Genomic DNA, 17,666 nt, shown 5'->3' on the forward strand with positions numbered 1-17,666 from the left:
AAGCCCAGCTCACTTTGTTAGTGTCCTCTATAACTGTCACAGCTGCTTGTAAAAGTACATTACCGGTATTGGTCAAAAAAATGATAACAGAGAGACAGACAGATGCTATGCATAAAAAGATACAGTACATCGTTAAAGTTTTTTTTTAATATTCTGACATCATGAATGTATATTTTTCCAATATTTCTGTATTTGCCTATTGTCAAACAGGAGGGACATGTCCCACTCCTTTGGAGCTTTGTGAAGGTCAGTCCTGTCCAGCAGACATGCAGTGTGTACGTTCTAGTCCTACAGCACCATCTGTCTGTCAGTGTCAGCCTGAGAGACTAGACGAGTGTGCAGGTATGATTTGATCCTTCCTTATGCTTGACGTTTGGACCTGTGTATCTGATCCATGTAGACAAGTAGACTGCCACGTTGCAAGGATTTGATTATGTTAAGTTGAAGCCTTTCCCCTCTAATTTTAGTCCTATGTTTTGTGTATGTGTAGGCCAAACGTCTCTGAGTTTCTCTGGAAACAGCTATATTAAGTACAGAGTGACAGAGAGTGGCCAGAGTGGAGAGATGAGGCTCGGCTTGAGGATACGAACACTTCAGAGAAGAGGAGTCATTATGTTCACGCGTGTTAATCCATGCACCATGCTCAAGGTAAACACATTAACATGCTAATGCTACATTGTTTCTCAATGCCATATGTGTCCAGCAAAGGGTGTGCTGTATTTATGTTACCTTTCCTGCCATAGATTGAAGGGGGTCGACTCTGGTTCCAGTTGGACTGTGACAACACCCTTGGTGTAATGGGTATCTCTGGCAGACCAATAAACGACGGCCTTTGGCATGCCGTTGCCTTGGAGCTGACTTGGAACTACACCCTCCTGTCATTGGATGATAGCTATGTGGAGCGCCGGCGTGCAGCCCGAGCCCCTGTTCGCCTTTGGCCTCTGGCCCCAGATTCGTCCTTCTTCTTCGGGGCCCAAGTGAGGCCACCGAATGGGCAGGGCGAGAGGCCAAGCCCGGGGCCAGGGAGAAGCCAGGGACGGCCAGGACTCGAGGACCGTGGAGCGAGGGCCCCGCCAAGAGCCCAGGATGGCTTCCAGGGATGCCTGGGCTCACTGATGCTGAATGGTAACGAGCTGCCACTACAGAATAAGAGGAGCCGTTATGCTGAGATAGCAGGGCTGAGCGAGGTGAAGTTGGGCTGCGTGCTTTATCCAGATCCATGCATCAGTCAGCCCTGCCTCAATGGAGCCATCTGCAGCAGCCTGCCCTCTGGAGGTCTGTGTAGTTGACAGTGTGAATGTGTGTGGGTGTTAGTCATCTTGTTGTATAAATAAATTACATTAATAACTGTTGCCATATGAAACAGATTCACTTACTTTTTATGGCTTGAGTGCCAAATTCAGCATTTTAATTTTTGCTTAATTTTAATTTGATGGTTTGTTTGTAGTAGTGACCATCAACTTGTAATATAAATATTATTTTATTTTTATCAGGCTACATATTCAGTAAGCTACTTACAAAAATTACATGGTATTAACAAAATCCGATATTATGGGTTAATATATATGATTATACACATTATTATTTGACACATTTTGAATCTCTTTTCAACAGGCTTCTTGTGCAGTTGCAGTGCTGGCTTCACTGGGGGGCGCTGTGAAATTGAATTGACATCCTGCATGCCAAACCCATGCCAGAACGATGGGGACTGTAAGCCTGTAGGCAGTGCATTCCTCTGTGGCTGTCCTAGAGGACTCAGGGGACTTATGTAAGATAAAATAGCTTGCAGTCACACTCACACAATTTTAAGCCTTAATTACTGATTGCAAAAACAGTGTTGATGTGCTGTGTGCCCTGTTTACACAGTATGTACTCAATGACAGTAAGGTTAGTGATGATTTAGTCACATTAACATTTACATCTCTTCTCTCGTATCCATTCAAACATGAAATAATATTTGAGGGACTCACACACATGCATTAGCCCACATTAGCAACCCTTTACCCACTGTGTTGTTTTTTTATTTGTTATTGTGTGAGATAAATTAGTGTTTCTGATTTAATTCAGTATAATCTTAGTAGAAAAGCCTATAATCATTCTCTAACTGCCTTCGTAATTACAGCTCAGTAATTGCCTTTGAATTAACCTCTCTGCTCATGTGGTTGTTCATTGGAGCCACCACTAGAGAGCAGTTTTCCCTCAATGGAGAAAATTGTTCTGCTTTTTAATGATTTTGACAAAGATGTAAAAATGCTTTTGATGAAGTTAAATTAAATTAAATTTAGCTGAATAATAAGGAAGATAAAAATGAAGATGTTTTCTTCAGGCAGCAGATTGTTCAAATTATTATCAGATTAACACTAATTCAATTCAATTCAATTTTTTTTAATTAATATTATCAAATCACAACAGGAGTTATCTCAGGACACTTTACAGATAGAGTAGGTCTAGACCACACTAATTTACGGGCTATGAAATAGTTTTTCCTGCAGATTACTAAATGATATTAGCCCACTGAAATATCTGAGCGGATATCACTGGCCAATATAGCCAGGCATCGTTAAGTAAACTGTATATGCTAAATGACTTTTATCATTTAAAGCAAAACTTCAGTAGCCATACAAGGAAGCTTCCTCCAAAACTCAGAAATTAGTTTTCTCTTGACATGAGACCAACTCTGTGTGTGTTTTAAAAACTCATCAAGAAAAAGTAATTAAGAAAATGTTTCTATTTTTGTCACAGCAGTGAGAAAGTGTGGAGTAAATTACATCTGACTTTTGATTGTAATTTACATCTTTATCTATCTAAGAGCATATGTGTGTGTGTGTGTGTGTGTGTGTGTGTGTGTGTGTGTGTGTGTGTGTATTTGTTTTTTGCATTGAAGCATATTTCTTTAAATCCGAACCATATAGATGAGGATACTAGGGAATCTGTGAACATAATCCCTTGATTTAGCAAAAGAGAGCCCTCTGAAAAGATGATCTCCAAAGTATTTTCTTTCTCTCTTTTTAATTCACTGTCACACTATCATCTTTAATTATTTTCTTTCACTTTAATACAAAATATCTTCACAACTACCTATTTATTTGCCTCTGTCTCTGCAGATGTGATGAGGATATAAATGAGTGTGACCAGGATGAGTGCGGAAATAAAGGAGAGTGTGTCAACACGTTCGGGTCGTTCTACTGTAACTGTTCAGAAGGGTACGAGGGTCAGTTTTGTGATGATCAGACACCTGGTGATCCAGGGGACGACACACAGGTATAATATGAGCAACACTGACTTTATGTAGGAGTAAATCTTAGAGAATATACTATAGTATAATCCAAAAAGAACTAGCTTTTTGCGCATTTAGCTTGCTTCTTATTGGCATATTCAGTGAAGCAGTTGTGAATGTTAGTGTGCAGTGGACTTTGTTTGTTCACCAGCTTGGTATGTTTGTCTGAAAGTGTGGTAATGGGGAACTCACAGTTTGAATTAAGGGCATGGGGCATGAATTAAGTTGTCACGCTCTCATGCAGTGAATACGTGAAGAGAAGGTGCTCATTATTCCCTAAAAGACTGTAATTAACAGAGAAGTAACCACAGTCAACAAAACCTATTAGGCTGCTTTCACAACCGATTGATTCGTTGGCTTTGTTTGTTGTTTTTTAAGGACATTTAAAGATATCTACTGCTGGAAATAAAGCATTTGTTCCAGGAGCTTACGAATCACGTATCCTATTAAAACACAAATCTGTGGAATGAATAATTTCCTCCAAAATACAAGACCATAAATGTGATGCTTGTAATCCTTTGCAGTAGTGAGTAGATATTAATTAAATTTCATCCAACATCACATGATACAAAATCTTAATTTTACAAAATTTTGGTTATTAAACATTTCTAACATTTCAGCATGTGACGTGTTAATTAACATCAATCTCCTTCCTAAGAATACTTGGGGGCGGAAGGTCAACTGCACTGTATCTGTGCACTCTACCATCAAACATGCATATTAACTACAGTTATCATATAGCTGCCTGGATAATTTAAAGAATCAGCACTAACTTTAACAGACTGAAGGGAAAAAGCCAGATTTTTACCTTGACACATTTTCTTTTTTAGAAAGGTTTTAATCATGCTGACAGGTTTTCTCAGCAAGTTGTAAATATGTGATTGTTTTTTATCTACATGGAAGTGAATTCTAAACATGAAAATCCCCTAAATTATAATTGCTATTATAATTGCTTTAATTCCACCATACCGTGTTCCATCCATGTTTTTATTTCTCTTTGTTACCCAGGCGGAGCCCCTGTCTTACGTCGGCCCAGGAGAGATTATTGGCATTGGGGTCCTTGCCTTTGTCATCATTATCCTCCTCATACTTTTCATCACCTTCAGGAAGAAAATCAAATTTAGGAAAGACTCAGACCCGGGCCTAGGGACTCAGGCTGTGATGGGTGTGTCGGCTATTTCCACAGAAACCAGCTACATGCTGCACAAGACTGGCATGGGGGCAGAAGGGATTGAGTTTAAAGCTGTGCGTGTGTCCGGATCACCAGGGACCACGAGCACCTATGATGAGGTGGGAGGCAGCACTGGGGGCCCTACCCAGGTCATGGTGCGTCCGACTACCCACTCCCCTCTACCAGGAGGACTCAGCAACCAGGGCATGAGGAGTGGAGATGGTGACAAGACCACTTCCAGTGAGGGCAGTCAGGTATGTAAAAGCGTGCATAGGCGTTTATTAGTAATTATAATTATTTCTGTGTCTCCTGTATCATAAAATGACCTTACAGGAATGGAAGACTTTGTCATGGCAGCTTTTTAGTTAAAATCACAGGAAAATAATTTGATAGAGAATCAAAAATGATATTCATATTTTTTTTTACTATATACTAATAAGAAAATGAAATGGAATGTCCCATGCAATATAATTTTTATATCATAATACCAATATTTACATCAGCTTATCTTCCAGCTCCTTGTTTTGATGATGTTGTGCTTCTTTAATTCAGTTGTGTTCTTTTTATTGTTTGAGACTCATAATGTTACTGGTAGTACCTCGATTACCCTTATTCTTCCAAACAGCCATGGGACAAATAATCATGGTGTGCCTGAGAAAGGGTTCACTGAGTTGAGCTATGCTTCCATGGCAGGAAGTAAGAGTGATGAAAGAGTTTTGATATGGACGACAATACAGGAGAATGACATTTAAGTAATAATGGAAAACAAATATAGTAAATTAGAAGGTACGGTATGATATAAATAGTAACCTTACAAGATTGGAGGAAAAAGTAGTTTTTGTTTTAAGTCACCATGAGAATAATTTGAAAATGCTTAACCTTTGTGCCCCTCAGTGGTAGTATGAAAAAAGGCATCTGCTACAGGGACCCAACCTTGGCGGAAAGCAATGCATAGACTGCACCATTTTTCACTGATTCGGTCTCTTTCTTCTACAAATAAAAACTTATGCATTACATGTAATTTAGCTGATGCTTTTTATCCAAAGCAACATACAGTTGCTATATATGTCAGAGGTCGCACACCGCTGGAGCAACTAGGGGTTAAGCGTCTTGTGCAGGGACACATTGGCTAATGTATTGCAGTGGGAATTGAGCCCAGGTCTCCCACACCATAGGCATATGTGTCATATCCACTGCACCACCCCCATACACCATAAGAGAAATTTGAAAGATGCTTTAAAATACATCTTAAGATGCATTTTAAAAGAAAAGGATGGCAATATTCTATGTTTTTGTTATTTTCAAACAAATACCATAAAAAGACCAAAACCAACATACATTAGTCTCTGAGTCCTGGCCCTGTCTGTGGCTCTCAGCACTAAGCCCATTCCTTCCAACTGAAGATGTAAATCTATAAAAATGTCTCACAATTATATATACTTTCATTTTAAAAACATGCTAAACAATTTCCTAATACAGCTGTGCACTGTAGTTTTAAGCATTAAAAACTCAAACAGGTATAAACAGTGCATATGTTTGGGTCTATTGGTAGCCGTGTACTAGTGAAAATTTAAGGGAGAAGAATGATGTAAGTAGGATTGACTTTTCAATAGATGTATTGACAATACAAAATGTTACTAGACTTATCCCTTTTTGTGCATTGCTGTTTTCTTCCGTCTCTACAGTTGAGCAGCTTCCTCTCAGACATGTCTAATGTCCGAGGTGTGGCCAATAGGAGGGGCATCGCAGTGTGCAGCGTAGCACCCAATCTCCCTTCTGCATTGGCTTGCCGCTCAGAGCACAGTCCAGCCCACAAAGTGTCCTGGGAGGGAGAGGAAACGAGGGAGGAAGGGCTGGAGAGAGTGAGAAATGAGAGAGAGGAGGAATGGGGCCAGAGAGCTTTTGAGTTCGAGAGAACACAGAGAGATAACAGTTTACAGGGTAAGATTGCAAACCTTGTGCCTGCACATACATACACACACACACACACACACACACACACACACACACACACACACACACACACACACACACACACACACACACACACACACACACACACACAGTTTCTGACCTCTGATCAAAAAGGCGGCAAGTACACAGGGCATGAATTAATTATGATACACCCATACCATCATCTCCACTGAGAGAGATTATTTCACAGTGATCTATGCCCTTTTGATCACATATATCAAAGACAGTGGCCCAGAGTAAGTAAGAGTGGGGAAAAGTAATATTTTTATTTATGATAATATGACTTACTTTTCTGTTTTACTGCTGAAATTGGCAATAGCGTCCTCTTGTATCAGGTTACCTCTCTTACGTCCCCTGTGCACTTCTGTTTGAATGGTCAGGCTAATCAGCCAGAACGGCTGTCCTATGTTCATGTCCTACTTTTTCTCAAAAAGGTTAATCAAAATAGTTGGAAAACTGCCACTCAAAGAAAGTCAACTTGTTTCAAGTGTACCTTTGTCAACTGAGAGGACACCAACTGATAGTGAGCAGTGACAAGTAGTTGTCAGATAATTTCAGTCTGATATTCAGCTGGCAACGCTGTCAACAGCAAGAGCACATTTCATAGTTTATTCTGTGTCAGTGAAATAACCACGTTGCATCTCTGTGCTGAGGTAGACGTCACACATTTCGATTCTCTGTCCAACCGGTTGTTTGAAGAATATAGTCAACGGTGGGAACTTCCTGCCTGTTAATTATTGAATCCTTCCTGGGGAAATGGAAAATAGGTTATTTTATTGTTTTGCTCCCCTGTTGAGTGTATGCATATTAAAAGAAAAGCATGTGCCATTAAGGGTCACAGTTACATCACAGTCCGTTAATTGAAACGCGTATAGCGAACTAATATTCTCATTATTGGGTTGATGACTCCAGTGTTAACTGCCAGTTTAGTTAATCAATTGGAAACAGTTTGGTTATTTATTTGCACCACCACAACCACAAACAAGTTTAGTCAATATATAAGGAAAACATGTAATTTAAAATGTTTTTACATTGTTGGCGTTTCTGTTTTGTAGCTAGTTCATGTGAGGAAAACATATTGGTAGTTTTTCTGTCACTATCTGCTGATCATGAATTAAGAAGAAGAAACTTTATTATGCATTACATACAATCGTACAGTTCAAATTCAGTCTCTGCATTTAACCCATCCTAAGCATTAGGAGCAGTGGACAGCCGCATATTGTTCGGGGAGCAACTTGGGGTACAGTGTCTTGCTCAAGGACACTTTGACATGTGGTCGGAGGAGGCTGGGATCGAACCACTAATCTTGTAGTTAACACTCTCTACCTCTGACCCACAGCCGCCACCATAAAATGTCATGAATAATGGAATATCCGACAAATACAGATCCCACATTGCTCAGCTATCGGTAATTGTGCTCTCAAAAAAGCATGTCTCAGAATGAGCATATTGATATTCATGTTTTGCAACATTTTTTAGTTTTAATTAAAGATTCATGATTGAATGATTTTGACAATTAAGGCCTCACAGAAACATCATAACACCAGTTCCTCGTATAATGCAGATGGAGTAAACCACCTTTATTTGAGGTTTTCCAGTTTAAATGCTACAACTATTACTGTATTACTTACAGGACAAATTACAGAAAGCAATTTGCGAAGCTGTTTTGGTTGCCATAAAGAGTTCAGACTTGTTAAAGGTGAGGATTAGACCTATGTTTGGCTTTGTATTAGTAGCAATAAGTATTTCCAATTAAAACTAATGTAAACTGGTCTGAATGGAAAAATTTGAAAAAATAATCGAAAAGGTGAAAGGAGCCTATTCAATATCACAATAACAATTAATTCAAATTAACTTAACGGTGCTGAAGTGAAGTTTTATCTTTTCAAAGCATCAGATGAATTACAGGGTGAATGCCAGAAAATGACTCATGATGCCTTTTACAATTGGAAAAGTTCATGGGATTTAAAACGTTTTAGGCCAGGATGAGTACATGGTTTGGCGTGGATTGTTAGTGGTAGGATTAACGCAATGGTTGGGTCTGTAACCTTAGGCATGGCTGCCAAGATTGGCACAATACAGGGTAGTCACTGGCACAATATTAAATGAGTGAGGAAAGAAAATGAATGGAAAAGAAAGAAAGAATTATAAAAAGTTCACTTTGAATATTTCTTTTTACTCTTTTACAATGGTGGCCTATGGGGAAAATCTTTTTCATCGTAATATCGCGAGTGGCTGAGCGCTGTTCCTTGGGGGCTGTGCCCACAGTGTTTGGAAGGATACTTTCAAAATGTATTCCGTTACAGAAAACAGAATACATGGCCAAAAATGTAATTTGTAACGTATTCCGTTACGTTACTCAATCTGAGTAACATATTCTGAATACTTGGATTACTTCCACATTGAATTGCATTTTATAAGTGTAGGAATGCGGCCATCACATACATCCATCCATCCATCTTTGTCCGCTTATCCATTATTGGGTTGCGGGGGTAGCAGCTCCAGCAGGGGACCCCAAACTTCCCTTTCCCGAGCCACATTAACCAGCTCCGACTGGGGGATCCCGAGGCGTTCCCAGGCCAGGTTAGAGATATAATCCCTCCACCTAGTCCTGGGTCTCCCCCGAGGCCTCCTCCCAGCTGGACGTGCCTGGAACACCTCCCTAGGGAGGCGCCCAGGGGGCATCCTTACCAGATGCCCGAACCACCTCAACTGGCTCCTTTCGACGCAAAGGAGCAGCGGCTCTACTCCGAGCTCCTCACGGATAACTGAGCTTCTCACCCTATCTCTAAGGGAGACGCCAGCTACCCTCCTGAGGAAACCCATTTCGGCCGCTTGTACCCTGGATCTTGTTCTTTCAGTCATGACCCAGCCTTCATGACCATAGGTGAGGGTAGGAACAAAACTGACCGGTAGATTGAGAGCTTTGCCTTCTGGCTCAGCTCTCTTTTCGTCACAACGGTGCGATAAATTGAATGTAATACGGCACCTGCTGTGCCGATTCTCCGACCAATCTCCCGCTCCATTGTCCCCTCACTCGCGAACAAGACCCCAAGGTACTTGAACTCCTTCACTTGGGGTAAGGACTCATTCCCTACCTGGAGAAGGCACTCCATCGGTTTCCTGCTGAGACCCATGGCCTCCGATTTAGAGGTGCTGATCCTCATCCCAGCCGCTTCACACTCGGCTGCGAACCGATCCAGTGAGTGCTGAAGGTCACAGGCCGATGATGCCATCAGGACCACATCATCTGCAAAAAGCAGCGATGAGATCCCCAGTCCACCGAACTGCAACCCCTCTCCACCCCGACTACGCCTTGATATCCTGTCCATAAATACTACAAACAGGATTGGTGACAAAGCGCAGCCCTGGCGGAGGCCAACTCTCACCTGAAACGAGTTTGACTTACTGCCGAGAACCCGGACACAGCTCTCGCTTTGGTTGTACAGAGATTGGATGGCCCGATCCAGTGAGTGCTGAAGGTCACAGGCCGATGATGCCATCAGGACCACATCATCTGCAAAAAGCAGCGATGAGATCCCCAGGTTCGACTATCGGCCGAACCCTCCTTTCCAACACCTTGGAGTAGACTTTACCGGGGACGCAGAGAAGTGTGATACCCCTGTAATTGGCACACACCCTCTGGTCCCCCTTTTTAAAAAGGGGAACCACCACCCCGGTCTGCCACTCCTTAGGCACCATCCCAGACTTCCACGCAATGTTGAAGAGGCGTGTCAACCAAAACAACCCCTCCACACCCAGAGCTTTAAGCATTTCTGGACGGATCTCATCAATCCCTGGGGCTTTGCCACTGTGGAGTGTGGCCATCACATACAGCTTACTAAACAGGCCTATTCTGGTGTGTTCTTCTGTTCCAACTGGCTGACTGTGTACCTGAACAAGCAGATAGATTTGTAGTATTTGTAGTCCCGAACTGCATACCACAAAAATCTAACCGCAGTCTAAACTACCACGAGCTAATTTTAGCTAACGTTAGCTAGCATGTCAAACGGGGCTAGTCAGTATTTCAACGGCTCTGGGGCTAGTAAATCAGCACGTAGGAGAATGTAAAGTTGCACGTCAACTATAAAATAGCCAGGTGACCAGTAAAACTACAGCAGCTGTCCCCCTACCTCAACCTGAACCAAACCCTTGTCCCTAACCTTAACCACGGAGGGGGGCGCTATGCTTTTAACAGGAGGGACACAGATCATGACGGGTCAAAGATTTCGGTGCAACACCGGCTCCATCTCTACCTCTACCTCTATCAGCGATCACGCAAATAGTGTTACCTTAATTTATTCAGAGAGTGAATAAACTCGTGAAACGGAGAAGTATCGTCATATAATAATCCATTGATACAATGTAACTGTATTCTAAATACCAACTATTTAAATTGTAACTGTAACGGATAGGGGTGCACCGGAAAAATTAACAGATCCACGGGCCAATCCAGCTTTTTTTTTTTCTCTGTCACAGCACTGGGACCCCTATTAACTGCGTACCCTTCTCACTCGTGGTAGTAACTTTATAACACAACAATTAATAACCCACAACTAACGTTCTTTAAAATGATAAAACACCATAGCAATTTGTGACTTAAACAGTTTCTAACACAAATGATTTTACATTTACAAATGTAGCTACACCGCCGAACGGCATGTTGGGTAACATTATAGCTGCTAGCTAGCCAGGTAGCATAAGGCTCCAGTCTCTACTGCACATTCAAGAACGTTAGAGGATGAAGAAAGACCGGAGATACACCAGAACAACGTATGATCAAGAGATCCTCATGTTTTTGTCTGTTAAAAAACCTGACATAATTTAGCCACTGTTGCCCGTCGCTCTAACGTTACTCGACATTATGAACGCAATCCAGCTACGGTCCCGCTAGAGACCGTTGAGAAAGACGGGTTCAGAGCAATGATTAAAACACTGGATTTAAGATGCCTTGCCTCGCTGAAATACGTCCGTCAACCTACTAACATTTTTCAAACAGCGAAGGAGGCTGACAGCGGAGCTACGTTCAGTCGCCCACTACAACCACACTACAACCTAACTTACCTGTGGCCAAGGTAGTGTTTATACAACTATCTTACAACTATTTAGTTTTGAAAAGGAAACAATGTGAAAGTTGTTTGTATGTGTATTCATTCGATTTGAGTTTATTTTACTACTTTGCAGTTTGCATTTCTCTGGGATGTTTTCATGCAAACCGGAGATTAGCTAGCTGCTAACGCTAGCTTTCGGGGCATTTGGTAAATCACTATTTTATACCACTAACAAGGCTCAAAATATCACCACACTTCAACGGTAGCATAATGAGGGTCCCTAAATGTTAACCGAAGCATTAAAGCGCCCATATCATGCTCATTTTCAGGTTCATAATTGTATTTTAAGGTTGTACCAGAATAGGTTTACATGGTTTAATTTTCAAAAAACACTATATTTTTGTTGTACTGCACAGCTCTCTCACACACTTCAGAAATCGTATCTCACTCAAAACAGCATGGATGGATTTTTTTCAAAGTTTGTATGCGTGTGGAAGCACCAGAGACACAAAAAGAACACCCCAAATCCCAGAAAAAGTGTTTTTTTCATAATATGGGCACTTTAAGAACTTTGTAAGTGTACAGACAGTTTATTAAAAAGATAGATTATAAAGACTGTAGCCTACATGTTTACATGCGGACGCAATCGGACGCAGTCTTCATAATCTATCTTTTTAATAAACTGTCTGTACACTTACAGAGTTCTCAATGCTTCGGTTTACATGTAGAGACCATCATTATGCTACCGTTGAATTGAGGCGAAGGCTTACCTGACATGAAGTGTTCATTGCATAGTAAGGTGTGAGACGTGGATGTCCAATGATCTCTTCGAATGACAGCTAACCACTTCTTTCTTCTATACTTTTCTTTTGGTATAGAATAAAATACCAGTTCGGGGTTCCTCTTTCGGCTGTTGTTGCAGCCAACTGCACAACATATTGCAGGCATAACTGAGACCGTTGGTCGTAAAGATGGCGGCGCAAAGCTACAGTGACGTCATGTGACCCGAACGAATAGTTTAGATTCTGTAACTGTTTCATGTATTCTCCTTCATATTAACGTTATTGTATAATGTTAATGAGCCAAGCAAACCCTTTAGTAATCAAAGCTTTTAGTAAACATGATGACATTAAAATGTTTTTGTGATATTCAATGTACTCCTGACAGTAGAATAAGCCATTATAAACATATATAAAGGCCCATTATTGTTATTTATTTAAATTTATTTTAAGAAGTTTGATTACATTATATTTTCGATTTGAATGCACAAACATTGTTTTTTTAAATAACAAATAAATAATAATTCAATACATTACATCTATGTTATTTTGTCTTATTTTGTTAGGAAAGTAATGTTTAGTTTGGAACGTCTGGTGCCTTTAGTCTCTTCCACATGATGGAAGGAAGGTAGAAGGTGGAAAAGGTATACAGTTTATTATTAATTCAACAACGGTATCGGATCGGTATCGGGTATCGACAGATACACAAAGCCCTGGCATCGGTATCGGGACCGAAAAAGTCGGATCGGTGCATCCCTAGTAACGAAATACAGTTACTCATAATTTGTATTCTGAATACGTAACGCCGGTACATGTATTCCATTACTCCCCAACACCGTGTGTCCGATGCATTAAAATAATACATCCATAGGTGCGTCCCATACAGATGCACAGATACCTGTGTGCACAGATGCCTTGTGCGTTGGTATCTCACGTTGAGAGCCACTGACCAAGCGTCACTATTTGACGAGTTGGGAAAGAGAGCGGTTTGACTTAATTTGTTCTATGAGATAACAATTGGCAGTCTCAGTTGAGTAATGCTTTCTAAAACCAAATTGCACTGGGTGAAGTGAGACATGTCCTGTATTCAAAAGGAGGTCCCGTATTCTGAAGAGTGTCCCCTCACCTGCATACTGAATTAGACCAGTGGTTGTGGCGCTGCCTTTCTTATTTAGTTTGATTGATGGTACTACCTTACTGCTCACATTCTCACAGGAGCATTTTACTTCTTCCATGTGCATTGGAACATGACCACCTAGCTTAGGCTCAGAAAGCTAAAGTTGATATCCAGACATCCTGGCCCTCATGGACAGAGTTTCGGTTATAAGATGGGCCAAGAACTGACTGCTTGCTTGCAGACTGTCCAGACATTTTAAGAAGATGTGACAGACAAGAGGGACAAAGAAAGGCTGTGTTATGAGAAGCAAGCCACAAATCCTAAGCCTTTCAAAATAATACATGCTACCAAAGTACACTATCAAAGAACAGAAAAAGCTGTTTACAAAAGAGCTGAGAACAACAACAGTTCAAGATCATGCATGTTCACCCGTTATATATTTGCGCAGGATTTATGCAAACTGCAGAATAATACTGGCTGTGGTTTTAAATCTTTTTAGATGTGATGCCTGAGTTTTAGGACTGATAACAAAAGGATGATTTTTTCAGTACCTTAGTTTAAGGTTGAGAAACATGTTTTTCTACAAGGCTCTTTTTTACATTTAACAAAATATGCCAAATGTCTCAATGCATCTTAATACAAGCAGCTGTACAATAACTCACATATAGTCTTTAATTACCAAAGTTATGATTAAGATGAGGAAATATTTGATGAAGACTAAGAATCTCGAGCATTCAATGCCAATCAAGGTCGGTACTTGAAGTGTATTGAGATTCAACAGAGGAGGCAGTGAAATGTCTGCAAACTGTTTTCTCTTTCTACTCTTTTTTATTTGTTCCACTGTTTAAGTTACTTTTATTCCATACCAGTGATTTACGGCCTTCTGTATTTCTTTCCCAATTTGAACACTATGTGAAACCAGGCGTTTTATTGCTGCTGGATTAGAGCACCTGGTAGAACTATGCACCTGTCTCTTGGCTTAACGACAACATGCCTTTATCTGAAGCCATTGTGACACCTGCTCTGCCCCTCTGGCAGTGTTTTTGGAATACTATGTCAGGAATCACACTGACTTGTGCGCATCTATTTATTTGAAATGTTGCCTCTAAAATCATGCAGGTTAAGGGTAACTGGAGACACTAAGGCTGGCAGCTTTCTGCAAATGAAATTGAATCTGACTTGTTCGCACAGACAAAATGTAAGATTTGTGACTGTGACTTTAGCTTTGATTACTGCCATGTCAGTAGGCTCACCAGACCAACTTTTTAAATTTGATTGGTTGTACTTTTCCAATGTCCCTGCTGTTTAGAGAAGTTTGTCTTTCACATCTGATACGCCGAAATACACTAGAACAAGTAATGCTGTGGTCATTACCCTCAATGACATGTCCATCTGGTGCAGACGGCATTAAAGGAGCAGACCTGGAGATGCAGTGGGTGTACTGGGATTTGTTGAAAATGCTCTTAGGCAGCCTTTGAGCACATGCCTGAATACATTTAGTAGAGTATAGTGCAATTTAAATTTCTTTAGGTGGGATTAGTTTGTTGTGTGTGATTCTGAAGGATTGGTGTAGATATTCTATAGCCTATACTAATACAATACTCAAATGCCCATATGTATATTGAAAGAGTTACTGTAATCATGTATCCTGTTCATCCTGGCTGTTGAGACATCCCTTCAGTGTAAGAGATGGGAAAATCCACAGTTCTTGCTTCGTGCAAAAGTACATTCCAAATCAAGTGCCTACCCACCTGATTTGGCTAACTAAGACTACATAGTGAAGTCATGCCAGGACTGAAGGAATGATTAACATTGAATTACTCTTTAAAATTTACATATAGGCATGCCAGTATTTTATTAAGATATACTTAAAATGTTGAATAAATGTAGGTTATATTTGTTTTGGTTATTGGTTATTAAGAAAATGCTTCTGAAAGGGGTTTGGAAATAAATATGTACCTGTGTTTTTTGTGTGTTTGTACATTAGACGTGCCAGAGCAGGTGAATGAGGTGACATGTCTCTCAGACTCCACCTCTGATGAACACTCACTCAGTTCCTACACATCTGTTTCCTTTGATGATAATGGTAAGACTCTTAATGCTATACAACACACTTTTCACTTTTTTACTAGTTTACCACATACTGTAAGGCCTCTAAAAACTATACAAAAGAAAGAAAAAGCCAGTCTTCAAGTAGACATTGAGTCACATTTTTGAGGCACATTCAAACAAAGTATGGGAACCACAGATCTACAGCAGATACAACTCACTGAATGTAGAAACAGTCCATTTTGCACTTTTGGTATAGTGCGTTACCTGTATTGACATAATGAAAAGCAAGCTGAAAATAGACCGGTGGAAATGTTTCATGCAAGGTACCTTATTGCAACCAAATCCATATGTGCAAATGCATTTACAGTTAATGCACAGGTCTTCATTGAGTCTTCAATTCTATAGTGTCTTTTTCCACGATAACTCAATAGCATTGATCTTTCCTTGGTTTAAAGTTAGGAAACCGAAAGCGAACACCCTCTGATCATGTGTGTGTGCATGTGTTTGCTCTGATCATGTGTGTTTGGGGGTGTGTTTTTCAGATAAGGAACCCATGTGGATGCTCTGTTTCCTGTCTTTTACTACTACTGTTGCTGCAAAGACCTCATGTCACTCCCACCCTCTATAGACACACACACACACACACACACACACACACACACACACACACCACATGCATACAAACATGTTGGCAAGACAAACAAGTCTCCTCTATTCCCAATACATGTGCACACACCTGCTCAGGCACATCCTCCATCTCAGCTCAGTCACACCCAGCACATGAAACCTTACCCTATTCACAAGTGCACTGACATTGTTTCTGTTCTTCTTCTTCTTATCTTCTTCTCTCTTTCTGTATTCTGCCTAGCCTCCATAGTGACAGTCATACGTCTAGTCAATGATGCTGTTGATAATATTGAAAGTGAAGGTATGAAAGTATATCTTCTGTTAACTCCTCTATCTCGTTTGTGTCTATCTTCTGATGCCAAAGTGTTTGTTCAGTGGTGTAGGTCTAAGATATAATGCACTGAATTCAGCCAAGCCTCTGTTGTTGTCCTTTCTATTCAGAATAAAACATCCTGCTTAGATTTCCAATATCTCTCTCAGTTTCTGACACTGGATCTCTGTGTGTTTCAATTTTCCCCCTTTGGTTTCGGTGTTGTTTGTCTCAGTCTTTCTCTGACTTTAGATTTCTCTCTCCCTTTGTAGTGTCAAACATGGACAAACAACAGCAGCGGATCAGCCCTGGTGAGTGAGATGCAAAGCAACTGAAAAACATCTTAATAACTTAACCTGCTTTATTTCCCAAGCTGTGATCCCAAAACCCAACCTTTTGTGTTCTTTACATTATTTACTCTGAATACTTTTTTTTTTTTTATCATAGCCCATACAGAACAGATTCCCATTTCTGTTTATGCACAATTTCTGCTACCCAGACTTTATAAGGTTCCCTGTTTCCTTTTGGTTTAATAACCAAATATTAATGGATCCTTTTCAAGAATGTCTGTTTATGTTTTGATTTTATGTTAAACAACGGATATTGTCAGATATTAAATATCAATATCAGCATTGACTTTAATAAATCCAGGATCAGTTAGGGTCTTTACACTTCCCAATTTCAAACACCTCTTCAAACACGATCATGAGTGGTTTAACAAGTAGCAAAACATCAGTCTTTTCCCATCTTCCATACAACATTTATAAATATCATATAAATATTATGACCTTGCTAACTTAATAGTTTAGAATCAGCACCTTTATTCGGATTAAGATGTGTGTGGAAGATTTGTACTGAAGTAAACTGGCTACACCTCTTATAATTAACATTTCATTTTATGCTGCTCGTGTCAGCTACAGATTGTAACTACGGGTTGTGATTGATTAACAATATTGGTAATTACATTCTGGCTTCCATCAGAAACTGGATTGTTTCTGCTTTTTTAACCAACAAAAGCCGATAAAGATCACAATTGAATTTTTGTTAATTTATGTCTTATGGGTTTGATAATGGATTTGAGATGATTTAGATTGGGTGAACAGAATTCATGTCTGTTATTGTCCATTTGGCATATGATTAATCCCGCTTGCATGAGATAACGTGTTTGTGTGTACAATTACAGTGTGCATGTGTATGTACTGTATGTGCGTATTACTTGTTATGCATTTTGTCAGCGTGTGTGTATCTGTCTGTTTAAATGTATCTGCGATATGCTAAATGGATCTCTGCCATCCTTTGTCTTTCATT

At 40.2% G+C, this 17,666-nt stretch overlaps 1 protein-coding gene across 1 annotated transcript in view; it reads left to right on the forward strand.

The window, feature by feature from the left end:
- fat3b (FAT atypical cadherin 3b) overlaps positions 1–17,666 on the forward strand; it is a 69,248-nt gene that overhangs the window by 47,067 nt on the left and 4,515 nt on the right. Inside the window, exons 41-50 of the mRNA XM_078266721.1 lie at positions 211–342; positions 491–648; positions 744–1,275; positions 1,615–1,768; positions 3,105–3,261; positions 4,286–4,702; positions 6,134–6,389; positions 15,357–15,455; positions 16,290–16,349; positions 16,631–16,669. Of these exons, the coding sequence (XP_078122847.1) occupies positions 211–342; positions 491–648; positions 744–1,275; positions 1,615–1,768; positions 3,105–3,261; positions 4,286–4,702; positions 6,134–6,389; positions 15,357–15,455; positions 16,290–16,349; positions 16,631–16,669 (2,004 nt within the window). The remainder of the gene's footprint in view (positions 1–210; positions 343–490; positions 649–743; positions 1,276–1,614; positions 1,769–3,104; positions 3,262–4,285; positions 4,703–6,133; positions 6,390–15,356; positions 15,456–16,289; positions 16,350–16,630; positions 16,670–17,666) is intronic.

Source organism: Sander vitreus, chromosome 13 (genome assembly GCF_031162955.1).
Source record: "Sander vitreus isolate 19-12246 chromosome 13, sanVit1, whole genome shotgun sequence".
NCBI classification, from domain to species: Eukaryota; Metazoa; Chordata; class Actinopteri; order Perciformes; family Percidae; genus Sander; species Sander vitreus.